The sequence below is a fragment of the Cervus elaphus genome, chromosome 11 (assembly GCF_910594005.1).
Source record: "Cervus elaphus chromosome 11, mCerEla1.1, whole genome shotgun sequence".
Taxonomy (NCBI): Eukaryota; Metazoa; Chordata; class Mammalia; order Artiodactyla; family Cervidae; genus Cervus; species Cervus elaphus.
Window position 1 is genome coordinate 30791887 of NC_057825.1, and position 22898 is coordinate 30814784.

A 22898-nucleotide genomic window follows, 5' to 3' on the forward strand; every position below is an offset into this window, starting at 1 on the left:
AGTCTGCACAGAGGTTTTGACAGACAGACAAGAGCTCCCTGAGGTTTAGGAGGAAGGCAGAGAGGGCTGGGTTGGGCAAATTCCTGGGTGGTCTTGAGTGACTCATCCCAAGTGCCCCTAACTATGTGATCTCCAGTTACACCCAGGGCAGAAAGAAGGCGGTGGGGCTCCCCCATGTCTGCTGCCTTGGTTGGGGCCCCTGCCCTGCATGAGGCCCATCTCTGATTCTGGGCACCTATTCTCCTCTCTCAACAGGTACGACACCATCACCAACCAATGGGAGGCGGTAGCCCCTCTGCCCAAGGCAGTGCACTCAGCAGCAGCCACTGTGTGTGGTGGGAAGATCTATGTGTTTGGGGGCGTGAATGAGGCAGGCCGAGCTGCAGGCGTCCTCCAATCTTATGTCCCACAGACCAACACGTGGAGTTTCATCGAGTCCCCGATGATTGGTGAGACCCAGTTGTCTCCTCGGCCCAGGACCAGGACAGCAGCCCCACCCCGTTAATTTATTCAGTCGCAATATCCCAAGCCCAGATGGCCAGCTTAGCCCAAGGGTTCTGCAGACCCAAGTCTGGGCTGGGGAGCAAAAGGGGAATGTGGGGAGGTGAACCCCCAGCCTAGGTGCAGCTGCAGCTCCCACTACCCAAAGGGCCAGTTGGCCTGTGCCAGCTGCCTCCTGGCCCCAGCCCAGTCCTCAGGCTACCCAGCAATGCTGGAGGTCTCTGCAGGCCCAGCAGAGGACCCTGACCTGCCCCTTGCCCTGCTCTCCCGACAGACAACAAGTACGCTCCGGCCGTCACCCTCAACGGCTTCGTTTTCATCCTGGGTGGGGCTTATGCCAGAGCCACCACCATCTACGACCCAGACAAAGGGAACATCAAGGCCGGCCCCAACATGAATCACTCTCGCCAGTTCTGCAGGTGAGGGGACAGGAAGGAAGGAAGTCAGGGGGAGGGAACGCAGGAGGGGCTGGTGCAGATGATGGACCACCATCCTGTGACCCAGGCGGTGCCCAGGTCAGAGCAGCACCGCGGGTGTGGGTGTTCATGCAGAGCAGAGCGGGAAGCGCCCCAGGGAAGCCCCTGGCCCAGAAGCCCAACCTCCGGGCTCCTGCAGACCGCCCCTCCTCAAAGCTGAACAGGAAAGGCTTCCAACAGCCCTGGGTCCTTAAGGCCTCACCTTCTCTCAGCGAGAGGAGAGGGTGGTATTTTGAGGTTTGCCCTCCCCCAGGCCTGCCTGCTGGGTCACAGACGAGAGGTAGTGCCCAGCCCAAGCTATGGATACCCTACATGGGATGACGGCGGTTTATGCCCTGATGACGTGTATGATCCTGGTGGATCTTCGGAGCTGGACCCAGTGAGGCACAAGGCATGGCTTCTCCAGAGCCCCGAAGCTGCCTGGGCAGAAACACATCCAGACCAAACCACCCCGCAGGAAGAGAGAGGCAGAGGTCAGGGTGTGGCCTAGTTCCTCGGATGCTCTGGTCCCAAACTTAAGCATTCTGGGCAGTGAGGTACACACTGTACTCTTCCAGCCCCATCCTTTCCCAGACTAAGAGGAATAAGGAAACTAAAGGGGTCCCAGAGACTCCATTTGCAGCCTTTCCATACAAAGCCTTCCTGAAGACTCCTAGAGGTGACCCCTGGTCCTCAGTGGGGGAACAGCATTTCTGAGTGCCCGCTGTTTGTGTGGCATGGCCAGGAAAGTGACAATCCACCACTAACATGTTACGTGACCTCAGGGAAATAACGTCCTCTCTCTGGGGAAGTTCTAGCTATAAATGGGCCCTTGGACCAGATGAGTGCCAAGTTCCTGTTAGTATGACGATGTCACTGTTCTTGAGCCCTCTTTCACGTCCTACACGGTGGCCATGTCCATGGTAACTCTGACAATACTGTCCTGTGATCAAGACAACCAGGGTGTGGGCACCCCTTGTGGGTGAGGGGACTCCCATGCCTCACCTGAGAGTAAAAGTGGGCGTGGAGAGATGATGCCTAAGGAGGGATTTAAGCCGAGTCTTGCACTGGAAGCAAGGAATGGATATGCCACAGGGGGAGAAGCGTGAAGGGCCCAGACAGCACAGAGCTGTGAGAAGTCTGGGAGCTTCAGAATCTGGGAATAAATCTAGACACACAGGTTGTGTCAAGGCTCTCAGGCTTTCAGAAATGGGTGGTGACTTAGGAAGCGCATCTGCTCGATGTCAGGGGATGGCCAAGAGAAACAGCCATTAGCTGAGATGAGAGAACTTGGACTGGAAGCACAGGCGTAGCCATCTGTGCGAAGGGGTAGCTGAGATTCACAGTAAGGGAGTCAGTGCAGAAGAGCAGGGAGCCGCCCGAGAGAGCTGGACCCAGCCAGTGAGTGTGGCACAGGTAGGCACCCAGGCCGCCGTGGTGATGCCGGGAGCACACCGGGCCCCAGTGGCCACGTGCAGGCAGCAGCCCAAGGTCACACGTGGGAGGGAATCACAGCAGCAAGCTTTGACTCTGAGCCCCTCAGCCAGGGTGAAATTCCTGTTCGAGTAGCCCATACTCAGTTATGGTTTAGTTCCTTACACCCTGTCTGCTGCCATTCCGGTGAGTCGTGTTTCCAGCTGGATTTGAGTGGTAGGAAGGCTCTGTCCTGGCAACACCAACAAGATGCTGTGTAGAGACCCATGACCTGAGCCGAGCACATGTATTTAGAGTCTCCCAGCCAATCTGAGTCAGATGCACAGGCCCTGGGCCACCCAGTAGGCATCAGTGTCACCCACAGCCAGAGGGTAGTATAGCGTGGCATCCTGATTGGTCCTGGAGGAGAGGTGTTTTTCTTCCACCAGCTGAGGTCAGAGGGCAAAGAAGAGCAGCAAGATCCCATAGGACTTTTTCTTCTTAAAATTTATTTATTTTTACTTATTTACTTGGCTGCACCGGGTCTTACTTGCAACATGCAAGGATCTTCAATCTTCCTTGCGTCATGCAGGGTCTTCAGTTACAGTATATGGAATCTAGTTCCCTGGCCAGGGATTGAAACTGGGTCCCCCACATTTGGGAGCATGGAGCCTTAGCCACTGGACCACCAGGGAAGTCCCCAAGATCCCATAGGACTTTTGCAAAAGGGGAGAGGCAGCCAGCAACAGGACAGGGCTCTGTCTCCTGGTCCCAGGGGGGATCCCCAGTGGCTAAGTCTCTCCCCGCTTTCTCTGACAGCGCCGTGGTGCTCGACGGCAAGATTTATGCAACCGGAGGCATCGTTAGCAGTGAGGGGCCAGCCCTGGGCAACATGGAAGCCTATGAGCCTGCAACCAACACGTGGACCCTCCTCCCCCACATGCCTTGCCCCGTGTTCAGACACGGCTGTGTTGTGATAAAGAAATATATCCAAAGCGGCTGACATCAGCAGAAAGCCCACACCAAGACTGTGGACATGTCTGGTGAGGCAAATGCTACTCACAAAGATCGACTTTCAGCAACACCGATAAGAGGCCAACCAACCCAATCAAGGAACTCACTGCGCTCGACATTTTGAATACTCTCTACATTGAATGTAGGAAATCATCCTCGCCTTTGGGGGGACAAGAAGGAGTGGCCTCCAGGCAGCAGGAACCACAACCCTCCCAGCGAGCGAGCAGGGCCTCAGCACTCCCGCAGGGGCACTTGCTCTGAACGGAGGCGCTCGCTCGGCCCCGTGCAATGGAGTCTCACATAACTTTCCAGCTGGGAGAGAGCAGCTGTCTTTTCCTTCCTGCAGAGCAAGCTTGACCCCCAGCCAACCATAGATCAGTCATCCTCTGACAATATTAGACGTCAGGCTCTTTTGGAATAAGATCAAAGTGTCCTTACCACTTTGATTCCTACTTTTGTTTTTAACCAATCTACACTTTCAGTGGCCGAGGGAAAACAAGGGACATTACTATGTTACGGGGACACGAGGCCAAGGAGGCCACCGGTCCCCACTGGGTCGATAAGTCCAGCCACCACATGGAGCCCGATGTGACTGGGGCAGGGCTGCCGTGGGGAGAGCTGGGGACAGCCGTCTGTCCCTTCACAGGGTTTTCTACCGTGTTTTTGCTGGAGAAGGACAAGGTGATTGTGCTAGCTTTCTCTTATCCAGTATGAATTATTTAGATTTCCAAGGCATTTTCTTGATAAACAAAAAGGCTATTTTTAAGTACCAAGAGAAGGAGGCGGCCTCAAGAGGGATAATGTGGGAATTCCCAAAGCTCTTTGTAGGTAGTGCCAGAGTGGGGCATTTGCTCCAATTTTTCTATGTGCAGAATAGAGGATCTCTCCTGGGGGGCTGGGGTGGTGAAAGCCCCATTTTATTTTTAGAAAAAGTAACTCCCAGACAGCCCTGTAAAAGCCGTGCCTCATGGAGGCATTGTCAAGGAAAGACGACTGTTCCAGAAGGTAACCGGTTCTGGCTCTCAACACCAGGCCAGCTCCCTCCATGAGGTAAAGCTGAGGACCCGGGCCAGGCTGGAAGGGAAGGAGGGAGAATACATGTCTACAAAGCACAGGAGACTATTTTTGATATTTATAGCTATATATTAAGGCACCTGCCACAAAGAGCTCTCAGGATGGGGACAGCCTTCTCAGACGAGCCATGACAGGCAAAGCCTGACGGGTAAGAGCAGAACCACTCTTCTAGTAGCATCTTAACCCGAGCAAGGGGAGCCCTGAGGGGAGGCCACCCCGTGGCTCACAGAGAAAGGCCTTCCCGCTAGTCCTCAGACCCTCAAACCTCACACGGTGACCAGTTTCCATTCCAGGGCATGAAGGATGCGGCCGCCACTGCTGCGCTGTTGAGTCGAAGTTGGTACCAAATACACATTTACCATTTTTATATCTGGGAAGTCGACTTGCCGTCATCTCATCGTGAAAACCATTTCTAAGGGGAAAAGGACAGGACACGCGTTCCATCTTTCAGTATTTGATGACACAAGGTCCCAGTGTTGGGCATCAACTTCTCGCACTACAAGTGTGGCTCCCACTTGGACAAGATACCGAGCTTCGTTATGCAGTTTTTAATATTATTTATTCTTTTAAAAAAGTAATAAGCACAAAACTACATACGTTGTATGTCATTTAAAGTATTTATGTCAAACAGGGTGCAAGTGTGAACCCAAGGACTGGAGCACAAGTGTCTAACTGCCTGGGGCAGGGCGGATGTCAGCGTTGGTGTGCGTCTGCCTCCAAAGGAGGTGCTAGTGGTCAGCGAGACTCAACACAGATGACATTGAAATCCCGTTTCTCTCCTCATCTATCACACTGGAGCAAAACTGGCTATTTCTGTGAATGATATAAAACAGGGTTCTCTGTAATGGTATTGTACATAGTATATGTTTATTGTTAAGTTCTTGTTATATTATAATAAATATATTTATAGATCTAGACTTGGAAGCCAATGGAATGCCTCTGTGTGCCACCATCCTTGACCCCAAGATGAGTAACCCCATGCAGGCCTGCGTTGCCTCTCCTAACAGCTGTCTGGGCTCTGCCACAGACTCAAATGCAGATCTTGGTGATCAGAAAGGATAGGACTCCTTAGCGAGGGAATGTATAGAGCTGAAAGTCAAGAATCAAGGACAATTGAAGTCTAAGTTGAAAGGGACTTGCAAACACTCTAGCATTGACTCTCAGGATCTCCCTTCAGTTTAAATGCCTTTTTTTTTTTTTTTGGCTGTACTGCATGTGGGGTCCTTAATTTCCTGACCAGAGATTGAACCCACCGCCTCTGCACTGAGAGCAGGGTATCTTAACCTCCGGACCACCAGAGAAGTCCCCAGTTTAAGTGCTGTTATTACACCTGCGCAACTCAAAGCTTCAAGGTTAGCTTTCCCCTGGTCTGACTCCTGTGCCCAAGACCCTTTTGGAGGACTATGCCAAACCCACATGGCAACTCCACTTCATCAGCCTGAGATACGTCACACCTCCTCCAGGAAGAATAAGCTGTGCCTTCTATCCTAAAATCCAGTCAGGGTGGCGTCCCTGCCTTCTTCAGTCCTATCATAGGCTGTTCTCTAACCTGTTGAATAGACTGACTTTGCTCGACTAAGGACACCCACACAAAGCCCAGGGTGAAAGTGTAGAGCACCAGACAGGATTGCTCCCTCTCTTACAGGGAAAACGTCTAGACTTAATGGATTAGTAGGAGAAGGCAGATTTACCAGCATTTCACCCACATGAAGAACCCCACACCCTTAATCCCCAAAGCTCACCAAGACCTAGTGTCTCCTTGCAAGAAAAAAAAAATTTGGAAGAAGGTGAGCTGGGATAGGTGATCTGGGAGTCCTCAGAGAACTCAACTGACAGCTTATGATGAGTGGACCATACACTTGCCAAAAATACCTGCCCTGGTCCATCAGCAACATCAGTCCTAGAGGAAAGGATGGAGAATATCTGGCAGATTCCAATTATGAAGAGCTGAAATGATAAACCATTATCAAAACCAAGCAATAGTTTGTTACCTCTTTCCTTCTCTACTTTATTTGCCTAAATCAAGGGAAATATTTTCTTTGGGTCTATGAAGAGTCTGTGTACTTACCATGAAAGACATGTGTATCTGCTCTATCAGGCGTCCATGTAACCATGGGGAGAGTCTCTTACCATCAGACCTGGCATGGATGGTGAGGAAATTTATTGTGACAGCCACAGACAGGAAATGGATCACAGTGTGTGTGTGTGTGTGTGTGTGTGTGTGTGTGTGTGTGTGTGAATTTTAAAAATTCAAAGCTGAAATGAGAAGAAAACAGGAAAAATATTTGCAGTCCATTTAACAAAGGATTAATATCTTTATTAAAAAACTCGTGTGATTCAATTAGAAACTGTTGAGTGATTCCAACTGTTAAATAGGTCATGAATAGACCTTGCAAAGAGGAAACATATAATAAAAAAGTTCAACATTGATAATTATTAAGTAATGAAACTTAAATAATGAGGTCACATCTTTACTTACTAAATTAGCTTCCCAAACCTTAAAAAAATGGCAGGGGTGAGGGGGGCGGGTGAAGAGCAGTGAAACTCCTGGGTAGCACCAAGGGCTTCGTAAACTAAAATGGCTCTTAGAAAGTAGCACGGCTGATGACATGTATCAAGAGCCTAAAGAGTACCTGACCTGTAAACCCATTTCTGGGCATCCATCAGGAAATAATGTGAACCATGGAAAAGGTCATGTAACAACTAGCTCTCATTTATTGATGCTAACTATATGCCAGACACCATACTGAGCACTTAAAGCACTGAATCCTCATAATTCTACTAGACATATGTCTAGTAGACATAATTCTACTAGATATATGTCTAGTAGACATAATTCTACTAGACATAGAAAACATTAGACGGGGGATGGGGGGGAGTGAAAGTGAAAGTTGCTCAGTCATGTCCAACTCTTTGTGACTCCATGGACTTTACAATCTATGGTATCCTCCAGGTCAGAATACTGGAGTGGGTAGCCTTTCCCTTCTCCAAGAGTCTTCCCAACCCAGGGATCGAACCCAGGTCTCCCTCATTGCAGGCAGATTCTTTACCAGCTGAGCCACAAGGGAAGCCCGAGAATACTGGAGTGGTAGCCTATCCCTTCTCCAGCAGATCTTCCCAACCCAGGAATAGAACCGGGGTCTCCTGCATTGCAGGCAGATTCTTTACCAACTGAGCTATGAGGGAAGCCCTATAGAAGGGGGGGGAGCAAGATTCATATTTGCATATGACTATCATTACATAAGATATGTATATAATAATATATAAGCTATATACATATACACAAAAATATGTAAAATATGTATATTAAAATGACCAGATGTATAGTCATAAAACTACTATTCATTGAGCTGATGGAATTGTGGACAATTTTCTTTCTCTTTTCCAAAATGTATATAAAGTGATGACCTTATTTTTATAATAAAGATATAGATATACATGTATATTTTTAATGAGAAATGAAGGACAGAAAATAATCTTTCCCCTATATTTAGCCTGAGAAATTCTCAAAGATCATTCCTATCTTGGACACCAAAAACAATGGATAATTTAGAAAGGGTTCAGAACAATGTAACAAAGAATTATAAATAAGAAAATAGATTTCCAGTAATAATCAAGACTGTTTTGTTTTTTTAAACCTAAAGGCTAGAGGTGAATGGATTGTATCTTTCAGTACATGAAAATTTTCATAAAACTAATGAACACCAACACTTCTCTGTGTTCTTGGAAAGTCAAGGAAGATGAAAAAGACAATAATAAGAAAAAATTCTAGTTCAACAAAAGAAAACATCTATTTGTGCAAAACTCTGGAATAGGTTACCAAGGTCCTTGTGAAGATCTTCTCTAATTATATATTTTATAACATAATTGCATCCATTATCTCATGTTATCCTCTCAATTACCCAAAAAGGCATAGGGCTTCATCTTCTTTCCTTAAGAGGAAACAATCTCAAAAAAGTTGAGTGACTTGTGCATTAACAGTCAGGCCCCAGGTATTGTCCATACACTATTATATTTGACACTCATCACAGTCCTACAGAGGATGGTTATCCCTGCTGACAGTGAGACCACAGGTTCCAGACATGATGTAGAGTCAGTCTAAGGCACGTCAGTATTCAAACCCTGCTCAGAAGGCCTCCAGAGAGGTTGTGCTACATCACACTGCCTCCTCAAGTCTGTCTGGAACAGTGTGGCTATTATGGCTCCAAGACTAAGGCTCCTTCCTCCTTCCCACGCTACCTCAGAAACCTGTGTTAAGAAAACAGAATTCTGTGAATATGATGGACATTTAGCTCTGTGCTGGATCCAGTCTTCTTTAGAAGCAATTTTTTTCTTTTTTTAATGGCTGGAAAGATTCTAGTAACACACCGGCTTCCTCCACAGAAGACTATGGTTTCACACAGGAAACTTGAGTTTAGGGGAAGAAAAAAAGTCACTGACTAAGATACTATTGCTGCTCATTTGAAACTCCTCCTGTGAGCCTTCACTCTGTGTGAACTCTTAAGGAGTTCCAACCCCAATCAGGGAGAGTAAAGCAAAGTGGAGAACAGTGCTAGCACTGGCTGCACCATCCTCCACCCCAGAGGGCACACCATGACCTTGTCACCCAAGGAGTAGAAGGTCAAACTGCTAAATGAGGACCTGAGGACCTAAAATGAGGACCAAGAAGTCGCCTTTTCCATATGATAGCAAAAATTAGACAACCCAAAAATCTACTGTCATCTTCTCAAATTTACAATCCACGTGCTCGCTGACCTCTAGGTAACACTTGGCAAGTCTCTTGGGCATCTTTCCTCATTAAAGGTGAGCACAGCCCTTGAGTGGATCACACCAGGTCAATAACATTATGTTCTCTACAGGCAGGGACCATGTCCTCCTATTTCTCCCACAGGGCACATAACCTTGATGAGTAGGGGCAGCAGATTCTATTGGCAGCATGAAAAATGTTTTGAGTTATGAAAAGTATAAAGGCAAGGCCACAATTTTATGCTCTGCTTTATCCATCCCTGTTTACAGGTGACTAAATAAGCAATAGTTTTGTTAAAAGGTTTTTACTTACTATGTATATGGAATTCCATCACTCTTGGAGAAGCTAGACACTGCTAGTGCAAACCTAGACACCACAGAATCCATCAGCCCTGTCCCCTTAGGGTTTAAGCCCTGGGGACTTGGCACTCCTGGCAGTAAAAATCAGTCTTTCAAGCCCTTCATTTCAACTCCTACATTCCCTGGTGAAAGTGTTAGTCGCTCAGTTGTGTCTGACTATTTGCAACCCCATGGATTGCAGCTCGCCAGGCCCCTCTGTCCATGGAATTCTCCAGGCAAGAATACTGGAGTGGGTTGCCATTCCTTTCTTCAGGGGATCTTCCCAACCCAGGGATCCAACTCTGGTCTCCCAGAGTTGGCAGATTCTTTACCATCTGAGCCACCAGGGAAGCCCTACCTATTACTACTACTGCCCTATTTTAAGCCTTTACTTCTTAGTTATTGCTATTATAGCCTCTTTTATGGTTACTTTTTAAAGTAACAGCTTTATTGACATGTAATTCAAATGTGAAAAAAATTCACCCTTTTAAAGTATATAATTCAGTGGTTTTTGGAATATTCACAGCAACCATCACCAGTATCTATTTGCAGAACATTTTCATCATCTCAAAAATAAGCCTGGGAGTTTTGGGTTTGGGAGCATAAGCCACCTGTCTCCTTGCATGGTCCTGCAATAAATCTTTCTCTGTTCCCCCTGCCAAAAAAACTGTATCCATTAGCAATCACTCTCTGTTACCCCCACCCCCAGAACATGGCAACTATAAACATACCTTCTGTTTCTATGGATTTGCCTATTATGGACATTTCATATAAATCAAATCATACAATATACGGTCTTTTATTTCTGGCTTCTTTCACTTACCATTGAGTTCTCAAGATTCACCCATGTTGTAGTAGGTACTAGTACTTCATTCCTTTTTATGGCCAAATAATATTCCAAATAATGAATATAAAAATGGGTATATTTTATTTAACCATTTATCAATTGATGGGCATTTGGTTTCCTTCTTCATTTTAACCATTAACAATGCAGCTATAAACAAACATATGCAAGGTTCTGAGATTAAATAAATTTGGAAAATGCTGGGTTTAACAAAGTTAAACAGGTTTTTTTATGACAGAACTTCTGTGTCAAGAACACAGGGACAGTCATTATAATTTTATTGAGGTGGATACATGAAGTAGTGGTTTTCAAGCTTACTTGGCCACAGATTGCCCCCTACCACACAAATCTGGAAAACTTTTTCTCTACTAAACTATGGCAAAAGCTCAAATAGTTACATGGGATGTTGAGGTCAATACATTCTGCCTCTCCTCTTTGAGAGAAGCACATCAGAAAGCAAAGGAATTATTATGAAAAATTCTAAAGCAAATTCTAGTTTAGAACTCTCAAAATATTTAAGAAAAATTGATATACCTTTACATGGTAGTAGAAGGAGTGAGATCAGTATTCTTTGAAATCAACAAAATCCTTTTTCTGAATACAGCAAAATGTTTTACTGCAATTTTCTAAGTTCCAAAAAGACTTTTGCATCTCTTACACTGCACTGTAAAAACACTGAAAAAATGAAAATAATTTCACAATAATCATTCTACACAACTAAAATACCCAACCCTCATATTCAGTGACAGTTGTAAAAATGTGATCTGACAATTTCCGGGAATTACTCTTGGGCATTTTGTGCTTTATTAATCTTGAACAGTTTGACAATCTTCTCAACGAATAAGCTACATAAGAGAATAAAGATATCCATTATTTGTCCCATCAACATTTAAAATTCAAAACTTTCACCTTAATTCTAGTATTCTCATTAGATTATATTAAAACATAAAAATATTCTATTTAATATCTGTTTAGATTAATATTTGTGTTAATGGTGAGACAAGTTTCATCCAATTCTAGTTATAAAATCTGGAACATATCTTGGAGAAAAAAAGAGCTTTTTGAAGATCTTTTGCTTTTTTGTTTCTGTGGATATATATTTAAGTTCAAATAATGTGGAAATTATTTGTAAAGAAACATTCCAAAGATGTGAAACTGATTTTTTACAGTGTGATAGGCAATTATTTCTTTCTTTGCTACAAACTCCATTTAAAACAAGCTTATTAAGGAAACGTCTTTATTAAACCATGGTAAACTACAGAACTGACAGCTTACTGATGTTTCCTCTAAATATATGAAGTGATTTGAGACTTCCCACCACAAATAACCTTTATTTCATAATATTTTAAGTATAACATTACTTGTGGATTGTCACATCTCCTTTTAAAAGAACATTCTGTTTGCAAAGTCTTGTTAAAATACTTAGCACTTATTAAAATGCTAAAATAGAAATTTATAACTATTTCCAATACTTTCCTAAGGAAATTTAAGCTATAAACAAAGTAACTATACAGAATGTTTAGAAATAATGCTATTTCATATCAAGATTAATTTTGCTTTGCTGCCATAATGAAAACATTAGAAAATTCTACATAGATAGCCACAGACATATGATTCAGGCTATTCATGTATTGTTTTGTTTTGTTTTGTTTTTATTAACAGTTCCAGAGTCTCTTAAGCCTGTGGTTTTACTGGTGGCTCATAAGCTACTATGACAACATACGATTTTGAAGTAATGTTACTGATTTGCCATTGTTTAAGAAGTTGGAAATTCAAGAGCATAGCCTGTCAGGCTCCTCTGTCCATGGGATTCTCCAGGCAGGAATACTGGAGTGGGTTGCCATTTCCTCCTCCAGGGGAATCTTCCTGACCCAGGAATCGAACCCGCGTCTCTTCTGTCTCCTGCACTGGTAGGAGGGTTCTTCACCACTAGGGCCACCTGGGAAGCCAAGAGCTTATTAAGGATCAAATATATTAAACCACACCTGACATTAGACCTTTTTTAAAACACCTATTCTACCTAACAAATCTTAAACCCTGTGCTCTGACAAAAGTCTCCCTTCAGTACATTCACATGGTTCCTCCCACTGTATTTCTCTTTAGATTCATTACAGACATTAAGTCCCTAGATCCTTTCCACTGTCTCCCAATTTAGTAACCTCTCTTTGGTTTCATTTGCATTCATACCCAGGAATGGAATTCCTCTCCCCAAACTTATCTCAGCCCCCTAATATTCTGGTCCTTCAGTTGGACAAACAAACCTAATTACAGTCTTCATCCAACTATCAGCGTCCTCTGAGGCTTCATCTGGGGGTGACACCTGCAAAGCTGGGGAAAACCCACATTCACATAGGCTGGCGCCACTGCTAATACACGGCCCCTACCCTCAACTGTGCCCTCACTTTATTCTCACCGGCTCCTGAAGAGCTCCCTTTCCTCTTTTCATCAGCGACTTCTAAACCTTCACTTCTTTCCCTCAAATTTCTTATTTAGAACTCCTCATTCTTATCAGAAAAGTATAATGAGATGGATTGAACTGGAGCCCATTATACAGAGTGAAGTAAGCCAGAAAGATAAAGACCAATACAGTATACTAATGCATATATATGGAATTTTAAAAGATGGTAACAATAACCCTATATGCAAAACAGAAAAAGAGACACAGATGTACAGAACAGACTTTTGGACTCTGTGGGAGAAGGCGAGGGCAGGATGTTCTGAGAGAATAGCATTGAAACAAGTATACTATCAAGGGTGAAACAGATCACCAGCCCAGGCTGGATGCATGAGACAAGTGCTCAGGGCTGGTGCACTGGGAAGACCCAGAGGGATGGGATGGGGAGGGAGGCGGGAGGGGGGATCGGGATGGGGAACACAAGTAAATCCATGCTTGATTCATGTCAATGTATGGCAAAAACCACTACAATATTGTAAAGTAATTAACCTCCAACTAATAAAAATAAATGAAAAAAAAAAAAAAGAAGAGTATAACTTTACATCTCAGTAACTAACACAGAGGATAGCGGCAAGTGACAGCACAGGTTTTTAATTCTTCCTGAATTGAACATTAAAAACAGAGCAGCCAGGGTGAAACATTCAAAGACTCGGTGGATAATATCTAAAACAAAACTAAGTAAAAAAGAATCTCCAGAATTCCAAATCCCATGTGAGTAGGATCAAACCACTAACAGCTATGAGACTGTGGTGCATGCGTGGGACGAAAGGAGAGGACAGTCACTGGCATCTAATGAAAGTAAAAATCCCCACGAGTGCTTACTAAAAGCAAAGCTCGGTGGTGGTGTGGGACTGGGAGGGGGCGCGGGCACTGAGAGGACCCGACCCTGAGAGGAGTCTTGCACCCTGTAATTCTCACGTGACTGCAAGGGTTCTGAGCCTCGTGAAAATTCTCAAAGTGAAGCAGCCAACGCCCCATTTCAGAACCAAGCCCCAGACTAAGACAAAACTACTAGGGATAGAATCTAAACTGAACAGCATAGGGACAAAACAGAAATCCAGATACAAGTAGGAGAGAGGAACAAAGTAAGGGGAATTTACAAAGGAACCAGTCATATACTTAAACACTTAACAAAAATAATAGAAGAGAGAGCTCTAGAACTGTAAAGTTCAGGCTTCCCTGTAAAAATTCAAGAAAAGTAACTTTATATATATATATATTAAAAAAAAAAAAAGAACAAAAGGATTGAGGAAAAATCTCACATAAATACATTCCAAGAAAAAAAGAAAAAAACCCTTTAAAACAAGAAAGCTACCCCTACAGGCAACACAAGCCCTCCACCAAAACATGCCTACAAATTAGATGAAAACTCTAACTTACTATTTCAAAACAAGCCAGAGGACAAAAACAATAATAGAAGAATGAAAGAACAATATAGACCAAAATCAGAAAAACTCACAAAGGATGTGAAATAACTCAGAAAGAGGGGGGATATCATGTTAGAAATGTACACTAAAGCAGAAAGAACATAAGAGTTAATCAAAAAAACAAAAGATAATACCTTAAGATAAACAGAAGGGGAAAGGGGCAGGGAGTTTTTAAGGTAAAAAAGAAATGAAGAAACTCCTGGTTCTGGTTAAGACTGAGTAAGTATACTCCACTCTATCTCTCCCACTGATCACAACTAAAAGTCCTGAACAACAAATATAAAAAAGAATAGAACAATATAATTAATCGCTACAGGTTCTGAAAAAAACAAATAAAGCATGTGAACTCAGTAGGAAATTCAAACCTCAAACACTGACCCACATAGTGGTGAGTGCCCTGGTTTGCCTTTTATCACCTACATTCCCCAGCCTATACTCTAGGGCAGTCAGAATCTGAGAAGAAAAATGCACTCTGTACACCCTCCAGACCCAAATCCAGATGAGCCTCAGTAATGAATCAGCCTCCTCATGGGAGCGGTAGCAGTGAAAAGAGGTGTAACCCCAAATATTTTTTCTCTTTCTAGCCAGACAACCAGAAGAGGAGGCTAGATCACAAAGAGTAGGGAGTAGAGAAGGAAGCCCTTTAAATTACTGTATGAAATCCAGGGCTGCACGTGCAAAGAGCCGACCAGGATCAGCTGAGCAAAGACTGTACAACTATGGTGAAGAACACTCCAAGGTCCTGCTAGACTGGCCTCTGGGTGGTACACATAGCTTAGTTCAGTTGCTCAGTCATGTCCGACTCTTTGCAGCCCCATGGACTATGGCACGCCAGGCCTCCCTGTCCATCACTAACTCGTGAAGCTTGCTCAAACTCATGTCCATAGAGTCGGTGATACCATCCAAGCATTCATCCTCTGTCGCCCCCTTCTCCTCCTGCTTTTAATCTTTCCCAGCATCAGGGTCTTTTCAAATGAGTCAGTTCTTTGTATCAGGTGGCCAAAGTATTGGAGCTTCCGCATCAGTCCTTTCAATGAATATTCAGGACTGATTTCTTTTAGGATGGACTGGTTGGATCTCCTTGCAGTCCAAGGGATTCTTAAGAGTCTTCTCCAACACCACAGTTTAAAAGCATCAGTTCTCTGGTGTTCAGCTTTCTTTATGGTCCAACTCTCACATCCATACATGACTACTGAAAAAATCATAGCTTTGACTAGATGGACCTTTGTTGCAAAGTAATATTTCTGTTTGTTAATATGCTGTCTAGGTTGGTCATAACTTTTCTTCCAAGGAACAAGTGTCTTTTAATTTCATGGCAGCAGTCACCATCTGCAGTGATTTTGGAACCCTAAAAAATAGTCTCATTGTTTCCATTGTTTCCCCATCTATTTGCCATGGTACACACAGGGAGCTGCATCAGTTTCCCATTGCTGCTATGAAAAATTACTACAGGTTAAGTGGTTTAGGACAATGCAAATCTGTTATTTTTCAGTTCTGGAGATCAGACGTCTAAATGGATCTTATAAGCCAAAACTGAGGTGTGAATAGATCTATGTTCATTCCTGGAGCTCTGTAAAAAAGTCTGTTTTCCCTGTCTTTTCCAGCTTCTAGAAACTGCCTGCATTCCTTGGCTCAGGGCCCCTTCCTCCATTTTCAAAGCTATCACTTCAAATATCAGCAGTTGCCAGGGCAAAGAGCAAGGAATGAACACATAGAGCACAAGAGACTTTTAGGGCAGTGAAGTTAGTCTTAATGATTTTGCAATGATGGATACATGTCATTATATACTTCTCAAAACTCATAGAAAGTGCAATGCAAAGAGTGAGCCCTAATGTAAACTATGAGCTTTAGCTAATAATAATATATCAATATTTGCCCATAAATTGTAACAAAAGTACCACACTAATGTAAAATGTTAATAATGGGAAAATGGTGAAGTGGTGGGGAGGTAAGGGGGTGTAAGGGAACTCTGTACTACACACTAAATTTTTCTATAAACCTAAAATGCACAAAAGAGTCCAAAATGCAGTACTTGGATGCAATCTCAAAAATGACAGAATGATCTCTGTTCGTTTCCAAGGCAAACCATTCAATATCACAGTAATTGAAGTCTACGCCCCCAACCAGTAATGCTAAAGAAGCTGAAGTTGAACAGTTCTTTGAAGACCTACAGGACCTTTTAGAACTAACACCCAAAAAAAGATGCCCTTTTCATTATAGGGGACTGGAATGCAAAGTAGGAAGTCAAGAAACACCTGGAGTAACAGGCAAATGTGGTCTTGGAATACAGAATGAAGCAGGGCAAAGGCTAATAGAGTTTTGCCAAGACAACACACTGGTCATAGCAAACACCCTCTTCCAACAACACAAGAGAAGACTCTACATATGGACATCACCAGATGGCCAACACCGAAATCAGATTGATTGTATTCTTTGCAGCCAAAGATGGAGAAGCTCTATACAGTCAGCAAAAACAAGACCGGGAGCTGACTGACTATGGCTCAGATCATGAACTCCTTATTGCCAAATTCAGACTTAAATAGAAGAAAGTGGGGAAAACCACTAGACCATTCAGGTATGACCTAAATCAAATCCCTTACAATTATACAATGGAAGTGAGAAATAGATTTAAGGGACTATATCTGATAGACAGAGTGCCTGATGAATTATGGACAGAGGTTCATGACATTGTACAGGAGACAGGGATCAAGACTACGCCCAATAAAAAGAAATGTAAAAAAGCAAAATGGCTGTCTGAGGAGGCCTTACAAATAGCTGTGAAAAGAATAGAAGCGAAAAGCAAAAGAGAAAAGGAAAGATATACCCATTTGAATGCAGAGTTCCAAAGAACAGCAAGGAGAGATAAGAAAGCCTTCCTCAGCAATCAGTGCAAAGAAATAGAGGAAAACAATAGAATGGGAAAAGACTAGAGATCTCTTCAAGAAAATTAGAGATACCAGGGAACATTTCATGCAAAGATGGGCTCAATAAAGGACTGAAATGGTTTGGACCTAACAGAAACAGAAGATATTAGGAAGAGCTGGCAAGAATACACAGAAGAACTATACAAAAAAAGATCTTCATGAACCAGATAATCACGATGGTGTGATCACTCAACTCAGACTCAGATATCCTGGAATGTGAAGTCAAGTGGGCCTTAGGAAGCATCACTACAAACAAGCTAGTGGAGGTGATGGAATTCCAGTTGACCTATTTCAAATCCTAAAAGATGATGCTGTGAAAGTGCTGCATTCAATACACTAGCAAATTTGGAAAATTCAGCAGTGGCCACAGGACTGGAAAAGGTCAGTTTTCATTCCAGTTCCAAAAGGCAATGCCAAAGAATGCTCAAACTACCACACAATTGCACTCATCTCACACGCTAGTAAAGTAATGCTCAAAATTCTCCAAGCCAGGTTTAAACAATACATGAACCATGAACTTCCAGATGTTCAAGTTGGTTTTAGAAAAGGCAGAGGAACCAGAGATCAAATTGCCAACATCCACTGAATCATTGAAAAAGCAAGAGAGTTCCAAAAAAACATCTATTTCTGCTTTATTGACTGTGCCAAAGCCTTTGACTGTGTGGATCACAACAAACTGTGGAAAATCCTGAAAGAGATGGGAATACCAGACCACCTGACCTGCCTCTTGAGAAACCTATATGCAGGTCAGGAAGCAACAGTTAGAACTGGACATGGAACAACAGATTGGTTCCAAATAGGAAAAGGAGTATGTCAAGGCTGTATATTGTCACCCTGCTTATTTAACTTATATGCAGGGTACATCATGAGAAACGCTGGGCTGGGAGAAGCACAGGCTAGAATCAAAATTGCTGGGAGAAATATCAATAACCTCAGATATGCAGATGACACCACCCTTACGGCAGAAAGTGAAGAGGAACTAAAAAGCCTCTTGATGAAAGTGAAAGAGGAGAGTGAAAAAGTTGGCTTAAAGCTCAACATTCAGAAAACTAAGATCATGGCATCTGGTCCCATCACTTCACGGCAAATAGACGGGGAAACAGTGGAAACAGTGGCAGACTTTATTTTGGGGAGGCTCCAAAATCACTGCAAATGGTGATTGCAGCATGAAATTAAAAGACGCTTACTCCCTGGGAGGAAAGTTATGACCAATCTAGAGAGCATATTAAAAAGCAGAGACATTACTTTGCCAACAAAGTTCCATCTAGTCAAGGCTATGGTTTTTCCAGTAGTCATGTATGGATGTGAGAGTTGGACTACAAAGAAAGCTCAGCACCAAAGAATTGATGCTTTTGAACTGTGGTGTTGGAGAAGACTCTTTAGAGTCCCTTGGACTGCAAGGAGATCCAACCAGTCCATCCTAAAGGAGATCAGTCCTGAGCGTTCATTGGAAGGACTGATGTTGAAGCTGAAACTCCAATACTTTGGCCACATGATATGAAGAACTGACTCATTTGAAAAGACCCTGATGCTGGGAAAGATTGAGGGCAGGAGGAGAAGGGGATGACAGAGGATGAGATGGTTGGATGGCATCACTGACTCAATGGACATGAGTTTGGGTAAACTTGGGGAGTTGGTGATGGACAGGGAGGCCAGGAATGCTGCGGTCCATGGGGTTGCAAAGAGTCAGACACAACTGAGCAACTGAACTGAACTGAACTGAAAATGCACACACACAAAGCTCTATTCACTTTTTTAAAGCAATGTGCTGAAGAATATCTATAATAACTCCTTTCTGTGTAAGAATAAAGGGAGAAAAATAATAAAATATACATGCAACTGTTTATGTTAGCAAAAGAAACACCAGGCAGATAATGACAAACTAAGGAGATTCTTACCTTCCGCAGTTTAAGGGATGGGAGCAGTAACACTTCTCTGGGGCTAAATATTTTGCACAGTCATGACTCTTGCAAATATGTTTTACATACTAAAACCCACACACAACAAGAATGAGAGGGGTCTTAAAACTGACTGAACTCATGTCTCTTGCTTGGCAGGTCGACTCTACCACTGCACCATCTGGAAGCCCATGTGGGCATAGAGGGGAAGATTAACCCAAGTAACTTTTGAACACAGTATTTAGACGATACAACCTCAGACTAAAGATAAAAAGCACTAAAAATAGAATTTGAACTCCATCTAGTACATTTGGAGTTTTTTGGTAGTATGGGCTATCTTATCTAACTTCTTTATGCAATTAAAAATTTAGAAAATACATACATATATTCAGGATGAAGGAAGTTATCTTTCTAATTGAAGAACAAAGTTACATATATGGAAAGATGAAAGGCTAGGGCAAAAGAATGTTAAATGATGGGAAAAGATGTGCCATGCAAACACTAATTTTAGAAAACTAAGTAGCCATAACAGACAAAGAAGACTCTGAACAAAGATAATTACAGGGGATGAAGAGGAGCATTACCTTATGGTAAGTGGTCCAATTCACCAAGAAGATGTAACTTTAAATGTGTATACAACTAGCAACAAAGGTCCAAGCACGATAAGCAAAAACTAACAGAACTAAAAGGAGAAATAGACAAGTCCATAATTATGGTTGGAGAGTTTCAACACTCCTCTCTTAGTAATTAATACAAGTAGACAGAAAATCATCAAGAATACAGCATATCTAAAAAACATAAGCAACCAATACTATCTAACTGTGATTTATAGAATCCTCCATCCAATGACAACAGAATACACTTTTTCCCTCCTGGTTGACAAAAAACACTAACCAAGGCAGATCACATGCTAGGTAACAAAACAAACCAGAGTAAATTTAAAAGAATTAAAATCATGCTATGCTGACTGTACCAGAACTAAATGCAAATTCAATAACACACAATCTGAGAAATTCCAAATATTTGAAAACTATATAACACATATTTCAGTAATCCAGGAGTCAAGAGGAAATTTCAAGGTAAAGTAGAAAATATTTTTAAATAAATGAAAAGGAAAATACAACATTTCAAAAATGCATGGGATATAGCTAAAGAAATGCTTATAAATTTTTAACACTAAATGATTATAGTAGAAAAGGAAGTCTCAAATCAATAATCTAAAGTTTCAGTTTAAGAAACTAAACACAAAACAAGAAGGAAGGAAATAAACTTAAGAGCAGAAATCAGAAAAATGAAAGAAAAAATAGGAAAAAGACAAGAACCCTAAAACTAGTTTTTTTGTTTTTTGTTTTTTTTAAGATGCATAAAAACAGGCTGACTGAGCAAGGAAAAAAGAGAGAGAGAAAAGACGTGAATTGCCAGTATCAGGAACAAAAGAGGAGAGAGCACTACAGACACAACAGAGGTTAAAAGCTAACAAAGACTGTAATAGGATTGTGTTGAAAGGGCTTAGGAACCAACTTGAGAAGGTTCCCACAGGCCAGAGACTGGACCATTTTGGCATCAATAAACATAGCTACGGCAGGGCATTGAAATATACTAAATATGCTTAAATCTATGAATTCATAATGACATCAAGAAAACAAATTCATCACCTGAGGATAAGGACATCATTCATTTTTAAAACTTGTTAATAATGGTAAAGAATCAAACAGTAATCCTACCTTTCCTATAATGACTTGCATTACTGAATAACCAGATAATAGACAAGGCAAATAAAGGAGTAAGGAGTAAGTAAGTAAGGAGTGATTTCATTAGAATGCAATCATTTGCAAATTCTTAATGAATTAAGGTATCTAGGCACTGAGTATCAGTTACTACAACATCACAGAAAGAACGATAGCCAGATACCATGTGCTTTCTGGCAGAACACACTCATTATCACTTATAAAGTGTACCTGCGTGTGCTCAGTTGCTCAGTAGTCTTGTACAAAATAATTAAAACAAGAATCTGACTAGGCTCTAGATTAGTGTTATCCAATAGAAACATAATGCAAGCCACATGTGTTTTCTTTTTTTCTTTCCCTTGGGGGCGGGGGTGGGGTGTGGGGTGGAGGATGGGAAGCACTGCACAGAATGAGGAATCCTAGTTCCCCAGTTAGGGAATCAAACCCATGCCTCTTGCGGTAGAACCAGATTTGCCACTCTCTCCTGTTCATTCTCAGTTAATGGCATTACTAATCTATCTGGTTACCCAGGCAGAAACCTAAGAGCAATTTCAGGATTCTCCTTATCCTGAGTCCCAAAATACAATCACTAAGTCCTAATGCTCTTACCTCTACATTTTCGAGAAACTGTCCCTTTCTCACCATCACTACTACAACTTCCCTAGTTCAGGCATGTGCATCTCTTACCTGGATATAAGAAAAGCATGTAAAGTCCTTGCTAACCTCTAATACCATTTTTCTCTTTAGAATACAGCAAATCAGAAATGCCCATAGTTGCCTGATTAACATGTTTGCCTCTGTTTCTATACCTCTGTTATACTGTTTACTCTTCCTATAATGTTCGCCCCCCAGCTTTTTACTATATAGATTCCTTCACTTTTTGAGATGCTGTTAAGATATCATATCCACCTGAAAAACCTTTTTAGGAATTCCTTGGCGAGCAGTTCCCTTCCTCTCTGTTTCAACAGCACCTCAGCTAAACCATTATCATCGCACTTACCTAATTTAAAACACTTTTCTTTTACTATGTCATCTTCTACTGAATATTTATTTCTAAGGACAGAGACTGTTTCACCTAGCTTTTTAACTCCCATGCCTAGTATGTACTTGGCATATGACAAGTAGTCAATATACCTTGAGGAAAAAATTTTCAATTTTGTATATATCTGTCAAATTAATATTTCTGAAGTTTCATTTTCAACATGCCATGACTCTGTTCAAAAAGATTCAAGGACTGTCACATGATAAACTACAACTATCTTAAGCCTAATCCTCTATAACAAGACCCAAAACTACATACACAGCTTTATCTTCCACTGTCCTTCCTCATACACCTATCTTTAATTTTAAACAAGTCTACTCACAGTCTTTCAAACCGAGTGACATTTACCTCTCAAAATCATTACAACCCATACAAATATTGGCCTATTAAATTACTTAGCAACTCACCAGCAATTAAACTGTAACACTGCATGATATTAAAAAGCACCGTTGTAGTGATACCTGGATGGGTGGCTATATCCACACTTCATTATCTCCAGCAAATGACTAGTAGGCAAAGGCCAAGATAACTTTTTAACTTGTAAAAGACATCACATACATGAGAAAAACATTAAACTTTTTTTCTGCTTTACTCACCTTTTTTCCCCCCAGTCCAGGCTTCTTTCATCTTTCTTGGCTTGAAGCTCATCAGAGATGAGGAGGAGAGGATTAGCTAGTATGGGACTTCTTTCCCTGAAGCTATGCTTCTTCTGTTAATCAAAATACTGACTCGAAAAAGTTCTAGATAGCAAGAATTTCAGAAAGAAATAACAATTTCAGTGAGAAAATCAGGATGTCTTATGACCTTTAGTGCATGGCCATTTAGGCCTGCCACATTAGCCACTAACAGTGGACTATTAGCCCAAAAGGCCCTACATAGACCAATCGTTTCTGATTCTGGAACAAGAGGTACTGTCAGGAACACAGTGGCATTAATGGAAGTCAAAAAAAAAAAAAACAGGAGAAAGCCTGATCCCATCATTTCTAAGCACTCACTCTGAAGATAAACTCTTGCTCCTGAAGCAGGGAAATTCCAGTGC

At 42.3% G+C, this 22898-nt stretch overlaps 1 protein-coding gene and 1 long non-coding RNA gene across 7 annotated transcripts in view; one reads left to right on the forward strand and one right to left on the reverse strand.

The window, feature by feature from the left end:
- Positions 1 to 5374, forward strand: part of KLHL29 (kelch like family member 29) — a 326752-nt gene extending 321378 nt beyond the window's left edge. For all 6 annotated transcript variants that reach the window (XM_043917266.1, XM_043917268.1, XM_043917263.1 and 3 more), the window contains 3 exons: positions 256 to 449; positions 776 to 920; positions 3189 to 5374. In XM_043917266.1, the coding sequence (XP_043773201.1) occupies positions 256 to 449; positions 776 to 920; positions 3189 to 3372 (523 nt within the window). In that variant the 3' untranslated portion in view covers positions 3373 to 5374. The remainder of the gene's footprint in view (positions 1 to 255; positions 450 to 775; positions 921 to 3188) is intronic.
- A 122-nt stretch (positions 5375 to 5496) lies between these two features.
- LOC122703195 lies at positions 5497 to 22532 on the reverse strand. Its single transcript, XR_006343414.1, has 3 exons — positions 22456 to 22532; positions 10921 to 11061; positions 5497 to 6713 (listed from the first exon to the last, which is right to left on the reverse strand). It is a non-coding gene; the product is annotated as an uncharacterized LOC122703195 (long non-coding RNA).
- Positions 22533 to 22898: the final 366 nt, after the last annotated feature.